Raw genomic sequence first — 27,293 nt, 5'->3', positions numbered from 1 at the left:
TTTGGCAATAAATAGTATCAAACAGTGCCTGAATTATTCTGGGCAACGATCATTTTTCAATGCCTTTACAGGGCATTATAGACAGAGCCAAAGAAACAAGTACCTCTTAAGTTGCTATCAGCAATATCTTTGACAAGTACAAATGTGAGACACAGAATCCCAGCCTGGTTTGGGTTGGAAGGGACCTTAGAGCTCACCCAGTTCCAACCCCTGCCACGGGCAGGGACCCCTTCCACTGGAGCAGCTTGCTCCAAGCCCGTGTCCAACCTGGCCTTGAGCACTGCCAGGGATGGGGCAGCCACAGCTTCTCTGGGCACCCTGTGCCTCAGCACCCTCACAGAGAAGAACTGCCTGAGATCTAACACAAATTTACACTCTGTCAGTTTAAAGCCATGTACTAACCTAGCCTATTTCACATTTCCTGCTGTCATTATATTTTCTCCTTTCATTAGCTCTTTTTAATTGGGTATTTTTTTCTATTGTCACTTTTATTTAAATCTGATCTCAAACCCACTTTGTTTTGTTTTCAATGCAAGTTGTGCTTCTCATCAGATGTAAAATAATCACCGGATTCTTTCAGTTGCTGTTTCTCTGGATGGCTGCTGGCAAATTTAAAAACCTCCAATACCCACCAAATTAGGTGAGACAAAGTCATCAGTTTTTCTCACACCCTAATGCAAAGGGCAGGCTAGAAGGAAACGCAGAAGATTCTAATTTTCTGGTAATTGTCTGTTTTTTCTTCTTGGGAATGATTTGCTATTAAGTAATACATAACTCTACAAACAGGATTTTGTTGTTAAGAGTCTAACAGGCTCTTTATCTTCCTGTTTTAGTGCTGCTTGGTGGAGAAGACGGCTGCCTTGCCGCTCCATCCCCATTATAAGATGGGAATAACAACCCACATGGTTGGTACTAACACACCTTTCTTCCTGTACTTTGGGAGGAAAATAGCCCATTATCTGTTCTTTGGATTGAAAGCAAGGTAATTTTCATCCAGTGGAGGAGCATTTTGTTTTGTCATTTGCTGAGCAGTGGTTGGGCTGTTGTGGGGGACACCTGAGGGCACGATGGCTACTTCCATCCCACTGGTGCCAGCGACTTGGCCATGGGGGCTGGACATGCTGCCCCCTCCTTTCCCCACAAGCAACCAGAAGATCAGCGTGAGCTTCTGCCAGCTGCCAGAGCCTCCTATCACCAACAGAAACACACCCACTCCCTTCAGAGAAGAACCTTCCCAACCTCTTCTGCAGCTGCCAGCCCACAGGGGACAGATCCTGGCCATCACCCTGACTCCTGACCCCCCAGCACGACTGCCACAGCCTTGCTCGTGTTTCAGTGCTGCTCCAGTTATTTTTGCATTTGTCTTTCCAACATATCAGCTCATCATTTTCCATCCAGCTCTTCCGTGCTTAGCAGCTGGCAGGAGAAGCCCCCCATGCTGGGAAGCAGGGAGGGGAGGTAATGTGGGTCCCCAACTCCGCAAAGGAGGCTGCACAACTCCAAATATGCAAAAGGAGGGAAAAGAAAATGCTGATAACGAAATGAAGAAAAAAGCAATAAAACAATGAAGAGTGGAATTTACAGAGATCTAATATTCAACATTCTTTTAAACAAAGCCTGAAGAGAGTACAAGAAGTTACACATTTGGATTGATGCTGTAGCTGCAGGGGAAGCCCGTACTCACAAACTCCATCCACTTTTCAGCAACTATTAAGCTTACCGATACTCCTATAAGCTACCTGAGAAGCACACCAGTAATAATGGTCAGGAAAGATTCTTTTGTCATACAGCTTAAAAAATATATTCCCTCATTAATTCTAACTTCTAAAAATGAAGACTTCAAGAATGAGGCATTAGGGTGCCTGGCTAAACGCTACAGCAGAGCTGTACATGAGCTCCTTGCGGGGAGATCTTTCCCTGAACACCAAAGGGGAGTGTAAAGGACCCGCATTCCCAAATTAACCACAGAAATAAAGCATAGCTGCAACCCGTCTGGGTAACTCCTCCAAAATGAGTGCTATGAACCCATACCCAGACTTCAGATCAAATTATATTTGTCTTCAGAATCCAGCCTGAGTCTCCTCTTTGCCATATGAATATGAGAAGAGTGTTGGTGCTCTGCCATTTTAAGTCAGCTGCAAGGGTTATTTGCCTAGAAAACAGTGTTCACTCCATGATTATATATTTTATCTTAGCACTTTTAGGCTAGTGAAGTTATGACCACAATAATGATGGAGTCATTTTCTGCAAGTTTAATCATTGGCTGGCTCAATGGACAGAAAATACAACTAAGGCAGAAATTTCTCTACAAATACTATTTGCTAAGCATCACTGATGGACAAAGGACTATGGGCCATGCAAGACAGCCTGGGAAGGACAGAGCTAGGCAAGAGGCAGGAATGACCAGATGATGGCTAGCAATGATAGTCAACATTATGTTAAGAATGAACTTGAAGTGCTGACTTCACACTGCATTCCCAGGTCCCAGTAAGGTGCCTTGACGGCAATTCTCCCAGCTTTATTGATACCAGAAAGGCTGCCAGGAAGGTTTTCATGGTCCAAATGTCAGGGAAATGGCACAGAATATGATCACACACATCACAGACAGACTACAACAGCTGCCCTTATGAGGAGCCAACTGATATCCTATGGTTTGAAATCAAGACAGTCACGGCCAACTGCTCCAGAGCTGCAATCTCAAGCCACACAGAAAGAATGTGGTGGAAGCTTCACCGATATGCACCAGTGTGCTTCAGGGCTAGCATGATGGCAACTGCTTGGCTGACTTGGTTGTTCAGCTCTAAACTTTGGACATGCATTTGCACCCAGCACAAAAGGAAACAAACTTCTCAACCAACAGCAAAGACTCAAAAACTGGTCATTAAACATAAACCATCTATGCAAGGAAGGTGCAGTCCAACTACTCTGCTATGAAAAGCCCTTTGTGATCTCCCTTCTCTTCCATTTTACAGACTACATTAGCCACAAACATTTCAGGTCATACAACTGTATTAACGCCAGCAAAGGACTGCAGAACAATCTCTCCTTTTTGATTCAACAATGAAAAATAGCTCAAATTTGGGAAGAGCTGTCAGCATCACAGGACTGACGACTTGCATGATCTCAAGGTATTAAGGATTTGGCTCCCCAGATGTTAATCCCTGCTGTGCTCTGGACTCTGATGCACCATCTCAGACAGCTATGCCCATTCAAAACAAAACAGCACAACGAAACCATGACCCATGAAGCAATGAGGGGGTAAGAGCTTCTCCATTGCCACCATGTGGCCAGTGAGCTCTTCCCATCAGCATATCAGAACGGTAATCCTGAATATGGACTGCAAGCCTGAAATACACTTTCTTCCCACTTTGTTTCTCTCCGAGTAGTCAAAGTGACAGCATCCTTCTGTTATTTGGTAAATGGGAAGATCTACTCAGTACACAGTTAACTACCTGCCTGCACAGCAGATTCTGTACTGAACAGATATTACAGGATTATGTATTACATAAATACAAATACAATGGATACGTGGATTTGTCATCATTCCACACTATGGCTGCTAATATCCTAAATACAGTGAATCACAGACTGCATTCTGATTTTTTTTTTCAGATTTTCTTTCCCATGGGATGATAAGAAGTAATCTCCCTGTTGTTACAAATGTTTTATTTTGAAAAGAAAGCCTTTATGCATATTTTAGTTGATCTAAATACAGTAGATCTTGGGTTTTTAAATCACGAGATAATATACAATTATCTCAAGCTAGATTCTGATTTTGAAACAAGCTCTAATTAGCTCCCCATTTTATGCTGCTATAATCCTTTCTTCAACTCCCATGAGTGTTACTATTGCTAAGCAGCATGAGGTTAGGAATGATGGATGATACCCAGAAAGGAAGACAAACAAAAGGGAAATTCAAAATCCCCTGAGATCACCCGCAGCTGTATCGGCAAATGAAGATTTCCACATTAGGTCATAAGACGACCCTTACAGAAACACAGACCAAAAAGGCACGTCTTTTTCCCACTGAGTATTTGCAAGTCTTTAATGTAGTATAGAGAGAGTATATGTCCTTCACAGAGGATAAATACAAAAGTGAATACAAATTCAGCTTTCCTGGGAGCTGCTATGAAATCAACAGCAGCAAAACCTGAAACTTTGTCTTGATGTCGTACAGATGCTCAGTTAAGATTTAAGAACCCAGAATGAAACAGGCTGGTAAAAGCTACATACAGTACAGGCATTTAGAAAAATACCCAAGCACAAAACCCATCCTCTGGCACATGGCTACTGGCCAAAGCCAACCCAGCTCTGATCAGCAGCAATGCAACTACATAAGGGCCAAATTCATCACGAAAAAATGCTGATGCAGTTGGGTGACACTAATTCAACTTTTTGTTCCATGTGATTTGGTCCGTGCTTTTGACACATAAATCATTAAAAAGGCAGATTTACCCAAGGGCATTAGAGCAGTTAGGTGGAAAGAAATACACAGGAAAAATCTTTGGGAAGGCACAGTGATACTATTTTTGACCACCGAGGGTACAGGCACCATTTTTGTGTAAAGCAAGTTCCCTGAAACTTGCACAGAAACACCCAAGCCTTGATAAAAGGTCACAGGCAGAAAACACAGATATTTACCTGGTTGTAATTTGGTACAGTGTTTTTTCAAACCCCATAAATAAAGCTTTTAAAGATGAAAATCAAGCCTGGCTTCTCTCTATCTCAATCTCTATCTGTATCTGTATCAAGATCCATCTAATGCCTATCCATTCATTCCCACATAGAAAAGACTAATGGGTCCATCTGTTCACGTGCGACAATGGAAAATCACCAGACAAAAGAACACATTTTCATGAACGAGGTGTTAATCAAAACCTCATGATCTAGGAGTGTAAGTAACCGGGTCAGAAATCCAGCAAATCTTGCTAGTTTGACAGAATAGTGCCAAACAGTAATGAAAATACTCACAGCTAATAAAAGTTTGAGACGTTACTATGTGTGTTGACACTCTGCACGCTGAAGACCTTCTTGGCAAAGCACTCAGGAGCCACTGAATGTATTAGTTTAATTTCACTTCTTCCCCTTCATGCATTCAACAAGTTCCAAGGCAATTATATTACATGGAAAAGGTTCCAGACCTTTTCTCATTTCAAAATTGTTCTGATTCATTACTGGTTTAAAACTACAATATGCAACCTTTTCTGCCTGGATTTTCCTGGGAAATGTCTCAGAAGAACGGAAAATGGAACTGTCTTTTTCTTTTGCCTGCCCTGCAGTGGAGGATCTTTCACAAACGCATAATTCTTATTACCTTTTCCAAACTGTTTGCTGTGCTTTTAATTACAGAAGTGCTGCTAATAAAAGAAAATTACCAAACTGCCCTTCCTCATTCAAACCACTTGGTTTTGCTCTTTTGTTCTGCAGGGTGTCACAACTTTCCTTATTCCTTTATACAGAGGAAGGCACCAAGAAAAGAACAATTGCACAACAATTTTGTTTTTAATCACTGGGTGAGGAAGAAGAGGGCAGGAGCACCTTCTCTCCTTAGTTAGTCTGCTTTAAGGAAAGAAGGAGGCAATCTCATCAATAACATGATTTTATTAGCTGATAGGAATGTGTCGCCTCACAAAAGATGAGCTCAAGGGCAGGAACTGACAAACAAGATTGGGAGTGTGGGAGGGGAGCAAAACATCACAGCAGCAAAACTGAACTTCCTGAAGGAAATCACTTTCAGCTACCAGCGATCCTCCCGGGAATCCATAAGGTGGTTGGATTCTAATCCTATGGGCTTGTCTTTCAATCTTTTATAATTACAGTTAGTCATAAATATGATGATTAGCAATAACAATGCAGCCTTTTCCCAGCTCCTCTGATTTCAGATTCCTCTTAAAATGGCTACAATTAATTACTCATATTTTCCATGCTGTCTTAGGCTGTAACAGTTACTTTTGCATAGTATTAATGCTACAGAAAAGTAGTCAATGGCATGCTTTTAATGAACAGCAGCAGGAAACGTTAATGTTCACTAAATGCTTTGCTGTAACTAACAATAGCCCTATGATTGCAAATAATTTTTGCCCATTTTGGTTGTTTTCGTTGCTTGTTTTTACCAGGGGCATTTATTTCTTTTTTTTTGGCTTTTATCTATTTTCAACTGTTCTTCTTAAGAAAAACGTGGACTGAATGTCATCATGGATTTTCTTGTAGTAAAATCTTTTAGCGTCTGAAATAGTTTCTTAGTAGAGAGAGAAAAGCAGTTGGGTTGGGATGTTCAGAATAAACCCAGCAAATGCCAGAAAAAAGAGTGTTTCAGAACGGCAGAGAGGTAGAAGAGGAGCACAACCCACCCCTGTGTGTATGCTGGAATGCAATAGTTCTCCAATACAGGGCACGGGGTGCAAGTACTGGGCAGGGCACAAGTGTTTTTCTAAAGCACAAAACAGCCCGAGTGGTTTACGCCAGTTAAGCATATCATTGGCAAAATGTCTGTGTGGGTAGAGTTTGGTATCTAACAGCAGGAACACAGCTGTTCTGTTCCAGTCTCCTTCCTATGCGGTGGCTATCTTACAAAACCTTGAGCAATTTACTTCTTTGACACTCATCTTTGCTGCATCTGCTTTTTTGCAAACGGAAAGGGGGGGTATCAAAAAAGAAGGTTGGTTTGGAATATTTAGGGAAGCTTGAAACAGAGAGGCACAACGTGGTCTTTCCCCCCACCTTCAAATTAACAAAGCAGGTTTTATGCAAAGGAAAGTGGGGGAACAAAAAATAAGCCAGTGTGAGTGAGGCAGCTGGAATATGTAGATCACATTACAAACGAAAGGCTTGTTTTACAGCCATTGTCACATGTCAAACTGATAAGCTGAACTATGGTAAAAGAAACCCTGCAGAGCCAATGATCTCTAAGATCAGAGAGAGTCTCTTTACCTAATATATGCAGCTAAATACGTGTACTCCCTACATCTGCCATAGCAACAAGGAGAGAACGAGGAATTAACTGGCTTAATAAAAAAACTGAAGGGACTCCAGTATGATATAACACAACACGAGCAACCTCTCAGCATCAAAGCAAAAGAAACGTAACAAAAGCACAGAGAATTATTTCAGAGCAAATCATTGAAACCAGCTGATTACCTGAGCTTGCACATCCCTGCTGTAGGGAATCCTGTAATGATGTCACAGAGTGAAGGACTAGATAAGAGAGGAGAGGAAAATCAGGGAACAATAAAAGGAGATGCCAAACCACAAACTAAACAGTAAGCAGGTTCAACAAATAGCAAAGTGCTGATCTCGGCAAGGGCGCTCTGCTCATTTAAGTCAGTGGCATTATCAGGGTACAACCGAGGCCAAACCCTAGTCTGGCCTTTCTGTCACAATTGGTATTAGAGTAAGAGGAGAGCCACAATAAAAGTGTAATTGCAACACAGCATTCCCCCTTTAAAGCTTAGCTCTTCTAGCTCACCTCCTGAGAAAGCAATCGATATTCTCCTGGGAACAATAAAAATCCCCTATGCAAGCCTAGAAAACAGCGCACAAGATTTTCCAGCTCTTTGGCCAAAATTGCTTGACTTATGTATCATATTCATGCCTAGCTAATATCATCCTAATTAGGAACTTGATAACTGCTGCTTATCAATTACACATAAGTGAGTGCTTCCTTCATAAACATTCCCAGTGCATTCCCTGGGGACTGGCTGGGCTGCAAGGGTGGACGCTGCCACTTCCAGCACTGCCTGGCCTAGCACTGGGTGCAAGTGTCACTTACTGCAAGTTTAAAAAAGAAAAGGAGAAAAGAAAAGAAAGATCTCCTCCTCCTCAACTCAAACAACAGAGTGGAATTTTAATTACCTTGTCCTTGTTGCTGCCCTTGTGCAGGCAGGACACACTGTCCCAGCTCACCATTCAACCAGAGCTGCATACGAATAAATGGTTCTCGGCCTTTTTGGGTCAATTTACTCCATGGCTTTGGCCTGGAGAGCATGTCACTGACACTTCCTTGGGACAGCCCCAATACCTGAAGTGAAGCAACCAAGAACGGCACGTTAACACATTTGATGTGGAAGGAGGAGTAATTTAAGTCACTTTGGTTTTCCTTTGCTGCTGTTTCACTCCAATCGCTTTTATATGGACAATGAGTAAAACTGCAAAATGACCTCTGTGGGTACTTGGATGGAAATGCTTTTCTCCTGCCGTGGTTTCCTGCTGGAGCATGGGTTTTTTTTTCCTGCAGGAACGGAGTGGCAGCACAAACAGCAAAAGGATGGTGCGAGATTTGCATGCTTTTCATATTTTGTGTCAGATTGTTTCATCAGTTTTAACAGGGAAAACAGAGAGTCCAGGCACACACAGGCAGATAAAACAGGGAATGATTGGCATGTATTTTGTTCTCAAACAAAAATAATTGGGACTTTTGAGACTAGGCCTATAGCTGGTTGATTTTTTGGGGGATGAATTATAACGATGTGTGTTTTCACCTGCAGCAGCGGCTGCTCCACCTAAGTAAATATTTAAGAACACAGCCGACTGCAGCAAAGGGGGAATTTCAGACAGACAGAATGCAATTACCTGCCTGGAATGCAGCACAGGTACAGCAGTTAAAAATCATACGTAATGAAAGCTGCCACGGGATCTTTAATGACCCCAAGAGGTCAGGCTTTTCATTTTACATCTGAATGAAAAGGTAACAGCACAATGCCAGCTCCTATTAGACTATTATATTTGATTCAATTCCGTATAGGAAGAAGAAACACCAGATGTCCTCCGCCTCTTACAGCCTGGGAGGTGTTTTCTGGTGGGTGGGGACCCTCCTGAAATCCCACGTGTTCAATGCTTAGGGCCCACACAGCGTGAGAATTTCAGACAGCCTTACCGTGCATTGTGTGTCTGTAATCAAACATTGCTTTAAAACATCTCAAAGCACACTAAGGTACCAAGCACCAGGTATAAGAAATGACTGAATTCCTGACTTCAGACTAAGGAGAGGTAGGGGATTTTCTATGTGTTTGTTCAAATACCCTCGTGCACATTTCCAAATATTAAAAAGGAAAAATGCTCTTGTGTCCATAATCTTCACTTATAACAAATTTAAGACTCTCCAGTCATGACAACGGTATTACTCAAATATTCCATGAATTCATTACTTTAAGTATGAAATATTGAGTCTCAGTAACGTTTGCTTCAGCTTTCAGGATTTCTAAACTCGGGGGCCCCATTTCTAATTACAGGTGGCTGAAGCCAATCTTTGTTATACAAACACTTAACGTATGAAGCAAAAGCATTTTTCCACCAGACACATGGTGTATCCTCCTGAGCTCCAGACCAACACAGGAAGCAGAACACACGCTCACAACACTGGGGTAACAAGAGAACCACTTCTTTACCTTTTCCCCAAAGATCCTTTGGCAGATGCCATTCTTTGCTAGCTTTTCTTTGACCTGCCGCGTTAGCTCTATCGTATCCACTTCCTGGTACATATAAATCTCATACTGCTCAGGTGTCAGTGGAGGAACTGAAGGTTTGGATGGCTTTGACAAAGACACGATAGGGGATGAAGGGAGGGGGCTATTCTGTGGTGTCTCACTGCGACTCGCCCCAGTCATGCTCAATTCAGAACTCTGCGAGTACGGAGATTCAGCGTTAGGCCACTCTTTCCAATACTCTGAAGAAGATGGTCCTTGGAGCTGGCTACGATCTGGCCTAGTCTGATTGCTGACCTTTTCTTTTCCACCACTGGTTTCCTCAACTTTTATGTCTTCAGGAAGAGCTGTATTTCTTCTCTCATGCTGCACAGTATTCCACCAATGGTCCTTCCAAACACCACCACGTCCCAACTCATTTTTAACATGCCTCAACATACCCTGGGCAGAATCACTTACTCCATGAAGCTCTAAAACAGGTGCCTCCTGAGGCTCCTTTTTGAGCCCAGAGAGGTTCTGCAACGCAGAGATACTGGAATCAGTGACAGATGAATGTTTCTTCAGGGATATGGCCAAAGGAGAATAGCTGGAAACCGAGGACATTGCAGGTGTAGATACTAGTTTGGGGGACAGCATAGAAATGTCAGCTTGAGATAAAGGTGGTGTTTTTAAGGCAGGTTCAAGGGCAGCCTGCTGTGCCTCCATTTCACGTCGGGCTTGTTGCAGAATGGATCGAATAGCATCATCAGAATTGCCACTGCTAGATGCAGAAGGCGGCTGAGCCGGCTCAGCTATGAAAAACAACCAAAAGACTAAATGCAACACAGGAATATGCTTTATATTCAACACGTGCTACTGTTAATATTTCCCTGTCAGAAAAAAGGGCTGCAATATATTTCTGGATGGGAAGGAGGAGTTTCCACTAAGCAAAGGTTTGTACTTTATCAAAATAAGGTAAGATTTCCAAAGTTCTTCACTGGAAAAATATGAGAGTTGCCAAAGTGCTGGACTTGTGCAGGCAGAGCCTCAGCTGCAGATGTCTGGTACCACTTGCGTGTTTTCCACCATTGAAAACATTTCAAAACAAATGCCTTTGAAAAATCAAGCCTTCAGCTCTTCCTCCCCCACCCCAAGTGGTCAATAACATGTCATGGGGCTGTCTGCAAAGTTATTTAACCTTTCACTTCTATCTTCACAAAGGAATGGTAACACACAAAACTGAGCACAGCTGCATTCACCTGGACGGACTACTAATACCCTCTTATTAGATAAATGAGGGGAGCCCTTTATACTCCAAAAATATAACACACAAATTACAACAAAGCAAGAACTTTACTAAGAGACTTCGTTATTTCATTTAACAAGCTGGATATGCTCCTGCTTCCTGTTTTCTCATTCCATGGTCACAGCCACTGAAATAAACAGCTTTACAAAAACCAGGCTGATGCTTGGTCATCACTCTGCCTTATCTGGAGCTCTAGAATGGAGCCCTGGGCTCTTTCAGAAGAGATAACACCTAAAAGCAGTATTTCAGTGGTGAACTGGGACTCGTGGGGCTGTGCTGCAGCAGCTGGAGATGAGCAGAGCAATGGAATCTGTTTCTATTTAAGTTAGTCTCCACTGAGGTCCCCAGTGGTTGAAAACCAATTCCTCTGAAAGCTACTCTACAGCAAATGGGGAAAGTGAAGCACTAAGTATAAGAGGGAACCCATACACTACAAGAAGTGGCCTCAAAGTAAAGTAAGATTTGACACACACTGCATGTTATTCTAGCAATATTATGGGCTTGTCTGAATACATTTCCAAATTTGCTTCCCTACATTCCTTCCTGTCACACACTATAAAATACATTTAAAAAGCTAAGAAATGGGGAAAAAAAGACAGTGGGACTCTCTCTTCTGTTTTATCTACTGGTTTCATTGGGAGTTTTGAGGCTGAATTAATATTTGAAAGGAAGTCTGACATTCCCTGATGAAACATGCGACTGGAACAATGTGCTTGCAGTTTCCTGCACACAGCCCATATTTTTCTCTGTGTTATCATTACTTGTATAAAGTCATATTCACTAAGTCATATATTAAATTGTATATTAACTGTCTTTTATATTTTGCCATGAGATTAACTTAGTTTTCATTTAAGAGGCAACTATCCAAAACTGTAAATCAGTATTTAAAAAAACAAACCAAAGGACTGCACAGTTCTTTCTACTCCAGCATTAGCTCTTTAGCAGTACTGGAAACTGTTTTAAAGATGTGAGGGCTATGGAGTAGACTAAGTGTTAACTACAAGACAGCATACAATAAGAAATTAAACTTATTTAGAGCTACGATGTTAAACTAATGGTGTTTCTGGGAAAGGAAATGCTTTTTGGATTTGCCAAGTCATTCACTGAACACATTCGGTAACGAAAACCACAGTCATATAGAAGGTAGAACCGAGTTTGCCTATATTCTAATTTCAGTACATGATGGCCACAGTATGATGGTCCTATGTGACTGATAATTGCTGGCTAGATCACGACCCTCACCCTGATAAAACCATTCAGTTCCCTCTTCCATGCAGTTGTGTCCCTGGGGCCTGAGTTAGATAGAAGAGAAGAGAAAGCAGGAGCCATTGCCTTTTCAAGGAGCAAACTGCTAGCAGAAAGGGTTTTGTAGGTATGTCCTGCAGGGTGACTGCCTGCAGGTCTGGCGTGGTGTAGGGAAGGCAGAGCTCTGACATGTGGGAAAAGGTGTTAAGGAATCTTAGTGTTGCTCCCCCAGCAGCAGGGCAGACCACAGTGTTGAGCAGAGACACTGCCAAGCAGTGACATGTGTGCCTTAACTTAGGATGTCTTAGAGACAGAAACTAACTCCACCAAATAATTAAAAAGAAAAAAAGAAAAGCAGCTCCTCAAACCTACATTCAGGGTTTTAAGAATATAATTAACTGACCAGAAAGCTCCTGGTAATTGTTTTAATTAAATTCTGAAATAAAAGGAGCAAGAGACAAAATGAGACCGTACCTGTTTTCTGTACTTGCAGCTCCCTTTTGGCTTGTTCGAGAATGGATTTGATGGCTTCATCAGAGCCAGTCTCTGTGGTTCGGATTCTTGTGGTTATATTACCTGAAGAAGAAAACAAAACTAATGACTCTGGGAAAACCTCTATTTGCTTGGTTGTTTTGTTTTAACACAAAGACAGCATATACTGATATACCACCAGCATGACCTGACAACAGTTTACACAGGACCTTTGCCAACATTTACAACACCAAGAAGGTACTTAATAAAAGAAGAATACCCTTGCTGTGCAAAAGCCTACCCGCTAGCTGCACTGGAGCCATAAGAACACTGACATCACCAGAGGAAGAGCTAGGTGGTCATATATACCTTTTCCAGCATAACATACAAAGGTCTATCTTTTTTCCTTTCCCTTTTTTTTGTTTTTGGAGGGGGAGAGGAAACAGAAGGGAAAAGAACCACAGGGGAAAGGAAGAAAGCTAAAAACACAAGATAAGGAATCAACTTAGAAACTGCATCAGGTGCTAGGCAAAGGAGGAGGAGTATACAATCAGCCCAAACCAGAATTAGAACAGAACTAGATAAAAAGTAATCTTTAACTTTCTAGAGGTTACTACATCAAGAAAAACAGCCATTTAAATGCAGATACCATTTGAAGCACTCTCCAGCTAAGAGCTATTACTTGGTGGTTTGGTTTGGTTTAGGTTTATTTAACCACTAAGGGGAAGAAAAGAAGGAAAAACTATGACTGTGAATGCTATTGCCCTTAACTGCATTTTTCATGATGAGATTATCATTTGTAAGTGAGCTAGATAATTTCTGTCTGGAGCAAAATAACTACAGAGTTTTAGGGTACTTGTTTCTGTTTTTAATTCTTCCTCTTGTCTTGCTGCAAGAAAAATTCTGCAACTGATCTGTAACAAGGAAAAATGTTTGTACTTCCTGTTCAGTGATAATTTATTGTTCTGATGTTCACTTATGATGATTTTAAGGTTCACTATTTTACGTTCAATAAATGATCTATAACGTCCCTTCCAACCCAACCCAATCCTGCATGATCCTATTATTATCCTGTAGTATCACACTAATTTAACAGCATATTAAGCTGTATTTGTCCACATAAGCCCCATGAGAAGAAAGAAGCAAATCTAGAGCAGAAGCAGTATGTGACTGATGTTGTAATTGTGCAGCTTTCTCCCTCCAAAATCACAAAAATAGCAAAGAGAGCATTTCAATGGATCTGATGCTTTTATAAAGTCACTTCTATCACTTCTCTCTTTTTATCTGCGTATGCCGTGAGGTTGGGAGTGGAAAAAGTATCCAAACAGGGTTACGTTAGTACAGCAGCAGCAGAATTAGAAAAAGCATGGTGTTCATCTAACCCATGGTTTGTTTTATACTTACTGTCTGTTTTTCTATCAGATTCCAGGCCAGAATCAAACTGCACAGTTTTAAGGAAACACACAGCTAAAGCACACTCCACTTCCTAGGTATTGACTGCAAAGAAAAACACCTGCCTGTGACGTACCTTCAGACCCATTTCTTCGTTTCGGTACTTCCTGAAATAGTCTGTTCAGGTTCTGGCCTGGATTCTCTGTTGAAAAACAAGTTTGGTAAGAACAAAACAATCAGGGGATGGTTGCTCTGACATCATGGGCTCTGTGACATGAGAAGCTGGCAGCCTGTCTCTGAGCACAAGGCTCTGAGCTGCCCTTGCCCCCTCAAGCCCTTGGCTGAGCACGGTTGGAGCTGGCTACTTGGGAAGAAGCAAGGCTGGCTGATTTGTTAATAAAGATTACAGCTACGTTCGGAAAGGAGATTAGACAGATATAAATAAACGTCTAGAGATACCAAAAATGAAGAGGTTAAAGATGGGCAGATAATCCCCTCAAGTACAATCATCAAAAGGAAGAACAGATTATAAATCGACCAGCGTGCGCTTTCAATTAAACACAGTCTAGCAAAACCCTGCCTGTCCTTTCCAATAGTTCTTGACTGTAAACAACTTACTTTCCAGTTTCTCTAAATGTAAATCTCAGTCTTTGCTTAAGATGAATCACAATGAAATGCATGTTATTTCTTAAAATCACTGCCTGAAATATGCAAAGCTGCTTCAAATCAGGATTCTTTTTATATTACTCATCTCATGCATCACCTGTGATATTTTGTCAAACACTTTGGGACAAAAAAGATCACATAAGACACAAAAGTCTGGTCACAATAAACAACCCCAAATAAAAACGTTCAGGTGTTTCTGAGGGCTGATACCCTTAGTTGCTATTGACCCTTTTCACTCTGTATTTAGCTCTGATAGGGAGCTACTGGGAAGTGAGGGATGTGAGTGTCTCTGCTGCTTGCCCCTGCTGACAAACACAAGTCAGCAGTTAAAAAAGCATCAGCAAAGATACTAACCTGCCTGAGGGCTGAAAAGCAGAGTTAGAAAGTTGTACTTTCTGTACCTGACATCTGATTTGGGTGAAAATGGCAGCAACACACAAATGGCCCCATACAGGGAACGTTCCAGTTTATAACACTGGTAACTAAGAGGAAAACAGGGCGAGACCCTCGGCCGGCGAGTGCTTACCTCTTTGTCTACCCTGGATGCTGCGAAGAGCCAAGATGTTCTGCTCGTCCGAGAGGAACTGCTTCATCTTATGAAATGGCTCCTTGCCTCTCACAGTCAGTTTATTCCATGGCTTTGGCCGGGCTAGTATCTCACTCACAGACCCTTGCGACAGTCCCAACACATAATGTCCAAATATCCGCTGTCCAATATTGTGCTTGATCAACTGCTCTTTCACCTGACGTGCAATTTCGGCTGTGTCTATTTCCTCGCCTTCAGAGATGCTCCCAGCACTTTCTGACTGGCTGGGAGATGGGGCCATGCCATTTACATCCGGACTTTGTTGTAATGGACTTTGGGAAGATATGGAGTTTGTGCTGTAAGGACCTGTTGAAAAAATCATGCTTGTGCTTCCTGCTTCCTGCATTGCCTTGGAGTAGAAGGACTGCATTAGCTGTCGCTGGAGGAGAGAGTTTAGTGCAAATTTTCCTGTGGAGGCCAGGGGTAAGCTGGGGCTCGCCAGGGATGAGCTGAAAAAGTCTTGACTTAAACCCGTTGGTGAGAACTGGTGTGTACCATTAGTATTGGAAGCCTGCTCCCCCGTGTTGCGGAGCAACTGAGAAGGAGGGGAGGCCGGCAAGGTTGCAGGACGCTGACTCTCAGGCTGGTCTTTCCCTTTTCTCCTGGCTGACCCTACAAGGAAGGTCAAACATAATGCATTATGGGGGATCAAAGAGGGAAAAACCAAGATAAAAAAATGCAAAGTTTGCCCCGCAAAGGGAAAAAGTGCAGATTTCCAAGGGCCAATGAAGTGGCGGTGGGGTTTTTGTTTTCATTTTGGTTTTGGTTTCTTTTCATTTGGTTGTTGGGTTTTTTTTCCCCATAATTGAAATTTTAATAAGCCAAACAAGGCCCCCAAAACAAACAACATGCATTTCATGTTTGCACCTTTCTTGTATGTTGCAGCCTGGAGAATCCCCCTTACAAACATTAAAACTAGAACAAGTACATGAAGTGCAGTTATACATTTAAAATAAATGCAGTTACAGACAGCAAGTCTCTTTGTTGTCTCTCATTCAAGACATTACTCATTGGACCTGACTGAACCCAAATGCAGCAAACATTTACATTTTGGAACAAACCAATTTGAATAATCACCATTAGGTGGATGCACCAAGATCCCTCAGTTAAAAGTCATACACCGCTTCAGAATTCAGTAATCCCAGGGCCAGTGGCAACTTTTAACTTCCTTCCAGCTGCAAAAACCATAAGCATTCAAGTATCTGGAAATTCCATGACTTGCCATTTAAAAAATGTGCACACAAGATGTAAAAAGCCCACATTAGGAAAGCTAAACGGCAAACACGCTTTGCTAAGAAGAAAGTATTTTGTTTTTCCAAGCTGACCTGCTGTAGTATATCTAAGTGTATCAGACAGGAAGATTATTGTGTTCTACATGCAAACATTTTGCATAACATTGTGTGTGGGGGAAGAGACTTCTGGTGCCACAGATGAATTTGTTCCCAAAACAGAAGACAACCTCAAATGCTACCGCTTGGTACATCCTGTATTGCCTCTCTTCCCTAACCTTTAAAGACTCTCTGAGGTCTCCAAGTTTGATTTTCTAATCCAGCCTATAAAACTGCAGAAATCCAGCATTGTTCAGTATTCCTGTCGCCTCTTACTCTTTCTGCCATGCATTAGCTCAGACATTCATCTCTCACTCAGCCCTCCCTCCCTTTACAAGACAGGAAACAACCAGAATAGCTGAAAATCGTGTCAACCTACCACTCAGGTCACTATTTGTGATACGCAGCGTGGCGTTCTCAGACTGCAAGGAGCGGTTCTTCTCCAGCAGCAGCACCTCCAGCGGTTTAGATGCATCCTAAAGAAAATCAAAGTGGGAGGTTTGTTTCTAAAAGCATTAAGAGTCTCACTCAGGCACTAAAAAGGATTTCAGAAGAAGAAAACAACTGCTCATCCCTGCTATGAATGCAGCTAGGGAATTCGCCATGCATATATTTGCAGGAATCACTCAGTGCTCCTACGTGAGCCATAGAGGAGATTCACTGTTTAATTTTCATTGTAAATCATCCCTCAATTCTGCATTATTTTGGAATGTGCAATGGAACATTCTCTTAATCCTACTTATTTTAAAATGGTACTGGCACGCCTTCTATTTAAAAGCTGCAGACTCCTTTTAATCTGATTAAAATAGGAGTTAAGATTATATTATTTCCTCTAGGTTGACTGACCCAAGTTGAGCATTCCCTTGAAATGCTGCATTTCAGCAAAACCACTTTGCTCAAAAGCAAAGTCACTCACAGAAACCTGTGTCTGATTTACCTTCCACTGAATATCTACCCCTTGGTCATTAAAGAACATATTGAAAATTAATCCCTGTGTATTGCTATTCAGCTCAGATTTCAGAAGCAGGAATTTAATTCATAACCTTTAAACCTCATTTGCTGGAATAGCAGAGCTTTCTCTGTACTCAAAGGTTTGTTTTCTTCGGTGAGCATTATTTTCAAGGCTAACAAAGACTTAAAAACGGTAAAATCCTTGCTCAGCCTACTGTCAGGACAAGAAACATGCAAATCTCAGCGTAGCTGTCGAACAGCTCTAGTACGTTTAAAAGACCCAATGCCACAACATTATGAATATCCACTCCAGCATAGCTGAAACGTCATTCTCTGTCTTGACCACTTTAAAGAAATTAACAGGCAAAAAATGTTCAGTTCAGCTTTTTGCATAAGGAAACATCAGGAAAACAATGCTCAACCTGTATGTCTCAACAGCCACAGGAAACTGCCCGCACCAACACCAAAGAATTGCAAGACAAATATTTTCTTCATTAACTGAATTGCTGAAGTAAGAAAGAAAACAAAAGGAGGTTCAGTACCTGCGCACCAGAGCTTTCAGATGGTGCAAACTCCATGGATTTCAATATACTGTGGAAGGCAGAAAAACAATTATTGTCTATTTCTTCTTTTCATGACAACTCCACTAATGAGCATTAACATTATCACTTCCTACTCTCCAGCAACACTACATGTGATAACAACTTTCCTTGCAGTAGCCCAGTCTCATAATGAATATAGAATAACCACTCAAACTAGTTATTGGATAAGAAAATTCTCTCGAACGTCATCTAAATCATTCCATATGCAATCCCACCAGGCCAGTTTAAAGCATAAATTTAAAGGTTAATAAGGATCTAACATTTTAAGCTGTCAGAAGCGATATAAATTTCTCTGTGAAGCTTGAAGGGAATGAAGAAGTTGTAGCAAAGCAACAAAACAGGGGAATCACCACCCCAATCACAGTACTTTATATAATAAACACCAGCTCACACAGCAATGAAAATATGCACAAATAATCCTCCCAACGAAGACGCTACAGGCTAAAAGGCAGTTTGTCATTTTAATAGCCTCCTAGTTCTATGGCAAAGGGAAGACAAAATGGGACAATATTTCCTGAGAAATATGAAAGATCCAAGTATTTATAAGTACATTAAGAGAAGAATCTGATAGTCTCCTTGTCAATATTTTATATAAACACTGTGCAGTCGAAGGATGTCTCCCTTCAAAGGCTTTCAGTGACAGTTGTATCATCTGGCAAGCGACAATCTTGCAGGAATACAAACTTAATACTTTGCTTCGTCTAATAAATTGTTTTAAACAGGCCTGCTGCAGGCAGGACATTAACTTCTCAGACTGCAGCAATAAATGATTTCAGCTTCTCATCGTACAAAGATGACATTCATTTGTTGAGAAAAAATACCTACTCAGATATAGATGGTGTTTCTACAGCATTTTTTCAAGTATAAAGCACCAGGAACTTTCTGTGGCAGGAAGAGTATGTCCAACCATGTATATTATATGTGGAAAATGAGGCAAAAAAGGCAGAAGGCCAGTATTAAGATGTAGGGACTGGTTGGGAATGCCACCAGGAGTCAGCTGAACACCCAGCACGCATTAACTGCCTCAGACCATGTGGCGTCCAGCTCCTCTATAAATCTGTCTGTGCTTTAATCCAGAATTAGATGTCCATGAAGTGACACTCTGGGAATCAGTAGGCTCAGTGAGTCATTCAGGATCACTCAAAGCCATAGCAAATCCAAGGGAAAAAAAGTCATTCCAAGACAGGAACCTCATGCGTTGCATACTGTGTTAATTCTGACAGGCACTCCTACAAATATAATTATTAATAAAATCATAAAACTCTGGCCATCAGTTTCATCATATGGGGTCCCTGAATGACACCTCTTCCCAGCAGAAATCACTGTGGGGTAGAGCCACCATCCAATACACAAGCACATAAAGTAATGCCATTAAGACTCTGCTTTACGTGGGCATAACAGCTCACCCACATGCAAAAGTGCCTCTTTTCTGCTATTAGTGGAATTGTGCCAGTCAAGGAGAGAGGCTGTGCATTAATGGCTTGAGTTCTTAAAGATCCTGACATTATACTGACATCACAGGCATGTTTACTCAGGTTACTAATCACTGCTGAAAGCAAGTGCTTCTTGGGACACCTCTTCAGAGGCACAGCTCTGTCTACAAGGACTCCAAGGCTCTGGGGGAGGCAAATATGTAGAGACTCATCTAGGGAAAACCTCTCGGAAAGGGAGGCTGAAAGCACAGCAAGCAGCAATCATGAATTCATAGAATGGTTTCCAATTGGGTTGGAAATGGGTGAGCTTTAATGTCCCTTCCAACCCCCTGCCACAGTCAGGGACACCTTCCACTAGAGCAGGTTGCTCCAAGTCCCATTCAACCTGGCTTTGAACACTGCCAGGGATGGGGCAGCCCCAGCTTCTCTGGGCACCCTGTGCCAGTGCCCTCATGATGGTCAAAAAAGGAGACCCATCCAAATTTTTTTAAAACCCTATTTTTTACTGCAATTACCACGTGACAAACTTCCCGTGGCAAATCCCAGCTGTTTCTCCCATTTCGGCTCAGATCAGCAGTACACTTGTGTCGCTGGTCTCCCAGTAATCCCCACTTACCGCACTTCGGTTTGCCATGCAGAGCAGTCCTGGAGTATACAACTGCCTTCCTTCAGGATGAGACTAAACCAAAGGAAGCTGCACACTCTGAAGGAGGTGGTGTGATGTTCTCTGACCACTGTGGTGCTGCCTACAGAGCCAGACTGAAACCAGCCCCAAGCGCAAAGTAAGCCTACATGTATTTAGTCTATACATGGGGTTCTTGGTACCAAATGGCCAGCTTTGAAGCCCTGATCCTCTTGTGCCCTCCACTTGCACTGGCTGCTCTACAAATGCGTTTTTGTACTGAGTACCTGCTGCTAGCTGGGACCTGCAAAAAGGATCCTGAACACTGCAGCAGCTGTATTTCCCACTGAGCTTGGAGCAGGCATGTGCATTCAAACATCATCTGGAAACTTACTGACCTCTGCCTGCTTAAAGTGTATTCTCTGCTACCTGGAATAGCCTTCTGGCCATTTCACAGGTAATTTCCTATACACTTAGAACCCAAAATACACTAAAACCCAGGTTGATGCTATCTCAAATTGCCCTTGGAGGAATATTCACTATAGCATGTTCATTTTCTCAAATGTAAAAACCAAGTATGTCAAAAATGACTCTCCAAATGTGTCACAAACAGGAATACGAGGAAGCAAAATGTTTCCCCTTTGGATTCCAGCAATATTTTTGCCCTTGAGATTTCAACTCACTCTGCTGCTCAAGATCAGTTATCTGCTCTTTAAAGGAAAGATCTTGTGACTTGAATCTGCACATCTAAGACGACTTGAAAGATCTTACTCTAAAGCAAAGTGTGCATTGGGACAGCTCAACTTTCTGATTGTATGATCCTGACTGCACAGGCAGGAGGGTTAGCACTGTTGTATTACTCAAGAGGGAATTGAAAGTACACACAGAGCTCTCAGATCTAAAAAAAAAAAGGTTTAAATGCCATTTGGCACAAAAGCCAATGCAGCAACAAAGGAATCCTCCCATCCAGATCTTGACGTGGACCACTTTAAGTTCCTCCAAGGTTAGAAGCCAGCTGACATTGAGATCCCTCAGCCTTGAATGCTTCTAACATCCTTGGGAGGGTTAAGGAAAATATATCAGTTCTCAAACAAACAAGGAGTTTATTCTCTTTTTCCTTACTGACAAGGTATCTTTTTTCTTGGTGTGTATGCATGTTATGAGCTGTACTTTCTCGGTCAGTGTTGCAGGGTACAAAGGCAGCAGAGTAAGATTCAGTATGAGGGATACCAGATCTACAGCAATAGACTTTTCATAGCTTCACTTCAGATGAGACTGTCACTCTCAGATGCCCATTTAGATTTTGGCACATCTTTTGGACCAGATGGGAGCAGAGAGGGTGGCGTGAGTGAGCTGCTGTGACAATGCAGCACTGCAAATATCTTCAGTGCTCTCACAGAGGGTCTTAAAACTCCACACCTCCCAGTAGGATGGTATGTGGACCCTAGGCCACCTAGAAGGTAGCTGGCTGTCCCTCCAAAGTCAGCAGATGAAAACTGTTACCCACAAATTAGGGGATATAAAAGCTGTAACAGCCAGGAGAACAGAGTTAATTTACTGGCACCCAACAAGGGCCACTTGCAGGAGATTTTCCCATCTATTTCACTGCAGGCTCATCTTGAAATAACAGAACAGGCAGAAGCACCATATGAACACTTTGATGTCACGGCTTCTCCTGGACCTCTCATCTCCCTTCCCTCATGTCAGTGTTGTAACAAAGAAAAAGTAAAAACCAAAAGGCATTATTGCCAGAAATATAAGGATATAAAAGAGTTTCATAGGACTTAGAACTCATTTGCTGCTTTGGCACATTCACATTTAGTAACTCATGTAACAAATGGAGAGGTTGTGGCCTCATTCCCATTCACTGCTTTACATGAGGGCATACAGCAGCTGAAATCTGAAGCTGAGTTTCCTTAACTCAGGAGAGAACATGGATGTATTTACCCATATCACTAAAAGAATGATGCTTTTTTTGAGACCAGTTAATATTCAGGTATAATGACCAAAGAAACAGTCAACTGAAACTATATCCTTCCATCAGGGTGTGCTGCAGCTGGCACTGAACCAGAACCACAGTCAGCATGGCTTGAATGTAATAGCACCAAGGGCCTGGGCAGTCCCTGGGCTTGCAAAACCAAACGTGCTTCCCACATTCTCCAGGGACGTGTAAACAAAAGCACATGACTCTCAGCCCCATCTGAAATACCTCATTAAACAAGGTAACATTTTTTCAGGCTTCTTAAAATACACACAAAAATGTCAGAATGATGAAAGAAGAGATGGAGTTTCTTGCAGTTATTTAAACCATGACACTAAATGTATTTCCAGTCAAAAAAGTTCTCTTCTGAACCTGACAGCTTATCTTGTTAAGAGTTTAAAATGAGGTTCTTTTAAGTCTCTTAAAAAAGCCCCCTGGAATAGGAAGAGGCTGTTTGTGGCTTTAGTTTAAAACCACAATGTATTAGCAAAAATATACAGTGAAACAAGCACAGCATTAAAATGGTAAGTGCTGAACAGCGGCTGGCAAAAGCATAGAAAAGGTATTATGGCCAAAGGCCCTGCATTTAATTCTTGATCCACATCACATTCAGCCGTTGGCTGGGGATTTTTAAAGAGTCATCCACCTAAAATACCACAGATTTTCAAATGCTTTACCCTTGGTGGACGATAGCTTTAGCACCTTTTCTTCATGACACTTGTATTATTTGCTACTGCGATACTGCTGCCACAAAAAGGAGCACTCTCAGATACAGCATCGGTTCTGGACGCAATTTCTGCCAATATTCCCAATTTCCCCATCTTTGTGGGTTTGACTGAATTCTTTATTGTTCCGAGATCACAGATTTGTGGCTTCATTTAACAAGCATTGTTAAACTACAGTTTGTGAAAAAATTACGGTAAGCATTTAACACTTACTTTAATTCTTTCTTAACCTCTTCATAATCAGCCTGTCCTTTCAGTTTTTCTTCCAGTTGCTTTAAAAGAAAGAAGATGGATTTAATTATTTAGGTTTTTTTCTTTCTGCAGGCTTTCAAAATCATCTTTAAATTATTCCATATATACAGCAGCACAAGTGAGGGTTAATGACTCGAACCTAATTTACATGTATTAGAAAACAAACTATAACCAATTCAACATAAACACAATTATACCTCACTCTTCCTTTGTTTACATAGTGCCAAGCGTTACAGAATTCAGTAGGTCCCAATTTGGCTGTTTGCAATGTCACTGTTAGGTGCTCAGGAAAGAAGGTATTAAAAATGGGGGCACCTGAAATCTTTATGCAACAGATAAATGGAATAACCAAGCAGGATGCTTTGGCACACACTGGATAGGACACATAGGACAGTTCTTGATAACCTTATCTACGTGGAAAAGAAAAAAGAAGACTGAAGAAGCTGCTGTTGACTCGAACAAGCCTTAGGCTTGAAGACTTCTACAATGCCTCATGCTCAAACAAAACAGCTGTACCATGTCATTTTACAAGCATTACTTATTGCAATAGCTAATATGATTACACACTGGAGATGAAGCATTGAGACCAACTCAGCAGGTCTTTTTGCTCAGGTCTACCTGACCTGGGGCTGTTTCAATGGTTTCTCTTTGGTCTGAAGATGCCACAAATGTTGAAATAAACCTTCTAACACAATGCTACACATTTGGACCTTACCCAGCTCCCAACAACAGCGCTCATCACTACAGGATAAATGCTTCAGGAGGCCTAAAACATAGTGATACATAATTGGTGCTGTTATGTTGCTTGCAGGAGCCACATTCATTTCCCACTAATAATTTCTTTGCTTAGTACAGGCACACCTGATTTAAGCAAAGAAAGAGCAGAGCTTACTGGCTTACAACTTCCATGGGTAAGTTCACGGTAGCTTCTCTTCACTTCATTTTTTTGGTGTAAAAATTGTCACAGAAACCCAAAGGTCATAGGAAACAGAAATAACACAAGGTCAAAGCACCCTCAAAGACAGAGCATCTGCTTTGAAAATGAAAGGAATATATGACATGAAAAAGGAAAATAGGGCTTTATGTCCAGGAGAGGCTGCCTTCAGAGGAGAAGTGAATTGAAGAGGATCCTGCACCACTCCTGGGCTGCTTGCTGAATGCAGGAGGAAGGCAGGGAAGGCCTGCAGTGAACATGGATAATTATAGCAAACCCATTTTAAATGCAGCCCCATAAAGTTCCACACCAGCAGTTACGGGTGTATGAACAGCAGGGCTGGGACACATGAACAATTAGAAGTAGGAACCTCTTAACCCAAGTAAGCCCGTGTGTACATGTCACCCATCTCAAAGCTACCAATGGGTACAAGCAGCAAACCTGAACACTGTAATACAGCACCCACAGGTCAGCAAGTCCATCATCTGAGCCATCTTAATAATTTAAATGAGGCTTCTTCAAGTGACAACAGCAGCATGATGGGGCTTTGTTGGATTTCCAGCGATTTTGCTATCTATTAAGAGATTCCCTGTCAAGCCCTTTCCAGTTGAGGCATTGCTGGCATTTCCTTCTTGCATTAGTACACACATTAAAAAGCAGTGACAAAGTGGACATCCATGTTATTAATATACCACCCTCTTAAATTCTTGTTCCTGCTTTTTGACACCACAATCCACAGTCCTTAGTCACTGCTGACAAAAGGCATCTCCCAGCAGTTAACGGATGGGCCCTGCTCTGGCAGCTGCTCAACAAGCAGCTCTTAATGGATCAGCACCACTGACTGTTGCAAGAAAGCACAAACTGTTAAGTGTGGAATTTGCACTCTATGGAACACTGGTGAAACAAGTGGCCTCTTAAGAAAGTCCTGTGTCCTAAATCCTTAGCCATCAGTAACTCATGCAGTCATTCAGATGTGTTAAATAGACAGAAAAGACACACATCTTTTAGCCATTTCACCAGACACGGCCTGCCTTACCAAATTCCACTTACTAACTGGAATTACAGGGATTACTGACTTTGCTTTATATAGCAGAGACAGCTGTACAGGTGTTCTGGTCCTGGATAAGGTGACCAGGAAAATCCTACAAATACTAAAGATGTCTGAGGTTCTGATAACCTCCAACATGTGTTGAAATCTCATTATGCAAATGCACTACATAACCCCAGGGCCCAAGGGTCACTTCAGTCCTCTCAGTTTTAAGGAGGGCCAAGCTTCAATGTGCCATGAGTTCAAGCAGCTTTTCAAGCTGCAGCTTGGTGCTGAAAAAGAGTCACTTTAACATGGAATCCAGCTGGACTTTTTAATGCACCAGATGAGGCTCAGTAAGACTGGAGAGGGATCTTTAAACCAGCGAGCCAGAGAGCACTCGGTACTGGGTAGGAGACTGAGCATCATGGCTGACAGCTTTAAAACTCCAATGCAGGCAATGGGAGGATGGTGCTGACCACCACACAGCATCTTTCAGCTCCCCCTGGCCATCTTCTAACTGCTTCTCGCTCCTCTACAGCTTAAAGCAAGGATACAGTACAATTCTTCTCTTCCTTACTTGTAGCGTTTTGGGGTCTACAGGATAGCTTTTACAGTAGGGATAACTGGCTATTTACACTAGCCCTCAGTATATAAAGCACTGGAATAAATTTAAAACAAACAATATCCTGGATTAATCTGTTAGTTCCTTATGCAAGGACATGCTAAGAAAAAAGCCTTTTGTAGAAACAGAGATAAAATACAAGAAAAGCTAATGATTCCCATTGTCATTCTTTCCTGTTAGGGAAAGGTGAGGCACTGGAATGGGTTGTCCAGGGAGGTTGTGAATGCTCCATCCCTGGCAGTGTTCAAGGCCAGGTTGGACAAAGCCTTGGGTGATATGATTTACTGCGAGGTGTCCCTGCCCATGGCAGGGGGGTCAGAGCTTGATGATCTTAAGGTCCTTTCCAACCTTAACTATTCTATGTTTCTATGATTCTATATTAAATGTAACTGTATAGGGATATGCTTTACCCTGAAAATATTTCTGAGAATTTTAGGTGAAAAGCCCAGCTAGTAAAAAAAATGAAAAGCTGCTTTGACAAAATGAAGCTGCTTTGGACTCTCAGGTACTTGTATACTATTATAGCAGGTTGGCAACCAGCAGTATTTTACTTTGAATTGTATAAAACCCACATACATCCATCACTTCCAAGTACCTAATATAGAGATTGTTGCCATGGAAAATCTGCACCTAAATGTATACTTTACTAAACAATATAAACTAACAACTGAGAATGCACTGCCTGTATATAAGCAGACTCTTTAGGCACTTGGCATCTTCCCAGTGAATGACTGTTTTAAAATGTATTAGTATGGTAATTGTCTCAAAGAACCCTGTGAAATGCACAGAACATGGTATAACAAAGGTTCAAGCTGTGAGACAATCTGGAGGAACTAATACTTTGCACTAAATATCAACCTGCTTAATTCAGACAAAATACTTCCTAACCTCCTCCAACAGACAATAATGCAGGGAGCCAGAGGACAGAAGGAATGGAGTGGTGGTGTTTTACACACTAGATCAGAAGATATTCCATGTTAAGGAATTGTCTTGCATTTGTTGTGTGAATAAACTCATGTTGGAGCATACATAGATTGGCTCCCCTCTTATTTTTAACAACTGAGTAAGTTATTATTGTGTCTTTAACTAAAGTGTCTTAGGTAAATACCATGTGCTGTATTAATGGTTCTAAAACATCTAAAAACCCCCATAAGACTAATGCCATAGTTCAGAGTGATAAACTAAAAAGCCCATATTTAATTAACCCAGGTTATCTGATGGATCTCTTTGCTAACTAGCACTGCTTTATTGTAACTGGGTAGCAGGGAAGCTCTAACACCCAGCAACAAAGGGTTAATACAAATACGATTAGAAAAGACTTGTTGCTAGAGGACATGTTTTGATTATTAGATCAGATGAAGATAAAGAAGCAATAATTCTGAAAGTATTTCTGTATTGTTTCATTAAGTCACAGGGTATTAAAGAATTCCCCCAAGATATGGTCTGAGAACATTGCTTTAATTTGTGAAACTGTGATTCATTTTTGGTGGAGGCAACCATTACAATCTCAGTTGAAGCAATCCCTCTATAATCAAACATGAGATCAACACATTGCCACTGAGATTTGGGTCTTTGTACAACAGATCTCAGACACAGGTTTTCCCAGCACTTAGGGGTAAAAGTATGTATTGTGAAATATTTTTATACTGCAACAAATAAGGTTAGAGAGGGTTGAAATGACTCAAATTTTATCAATAGAGTCACTGCATCAGACACTATCAACAAGAACCTAAATACAGAGCATTACCC

At 41.6% G+C, this 27,293-nt stretch overlaps 1 protein-coding gene across 9 annotated transcripts in view; it reads right to left on the bottom strand.

The window, feature by feature from the left end:
- Window positions 1–27,293, bottom strand: part of CUX1 (cut like homeobox 1) — a 270,373-nt gene that overhangs the window by 57,005 nt on the left and 186,075 nt on the right. For 2 of the 9 annotated variants that reach the window (XM_061355532.1, XM_061355535.1), the window contains exons 12-20: window positions 22,920–22,978; window positions 17,886–17,934; window positions 16,772–16,868; window positions 15,005–15,370; window positions 13,949–14,014; window positions 12,424–12,525; window positions 9,384–10,210; window positions 7,852–8,017; window positions 7,138–7,194 (exon numbers count right to left, since the gene is read on the bottom strand). In XM_061355532.1, the coding sequence (XP_061211516.1) occupies window positions 7,138–7,194; window positions 7,852–8,017; window positions 9,384–10,210; window positions 12,424–12,525; window positions 13,949–14,014; window positions 15,005–15,370; window positions 16,772–16,868; window positions 17,886–17,934; window positions 22,920–22,978 (1,789 nt within the window). Of the gene's footprint in view, window positions 1–7,137; window positions 7,195–7,851; window positions 8,018–9,383; window positions 10,211–12,423; window positions 12,526–13,948; window positions 14,015–15,004; window positions 15,677–16,771; window positions 16,869–17,885; window positions 17,935–22,919; window positions 22,979–27,293 lie in introns of all 9 variants that reach the window. The other 7 variants (XM_061355533.1, XM_061355537.1, XM_061355531.1 and 4 more) reach the window with 6 other exon arrangements.

The sequence above is a fragment of the Neopsephotus bourkii genome, unplaced genomic scaffold (assembly GCF_033783945.1).
Source record: "Neopsephotus bourkii isolate Nb327-2 ecotype Australia unplaced genomic scaffold, CSIRO-AGI_Nbou_v1 NB_804, whole genome shotgun sequence".
NCBI lineage: Eukaryota > Metazoa > Chordata > Aves > Psittaciformes > Psittacidae > Neopsephotus > Neopsephotus bourkii.
The sequence above is the reverse complement of the archived record's forward strand: the minus strand, read 5'-3'. Positions and strand labels throughout refer to the sequence as shown.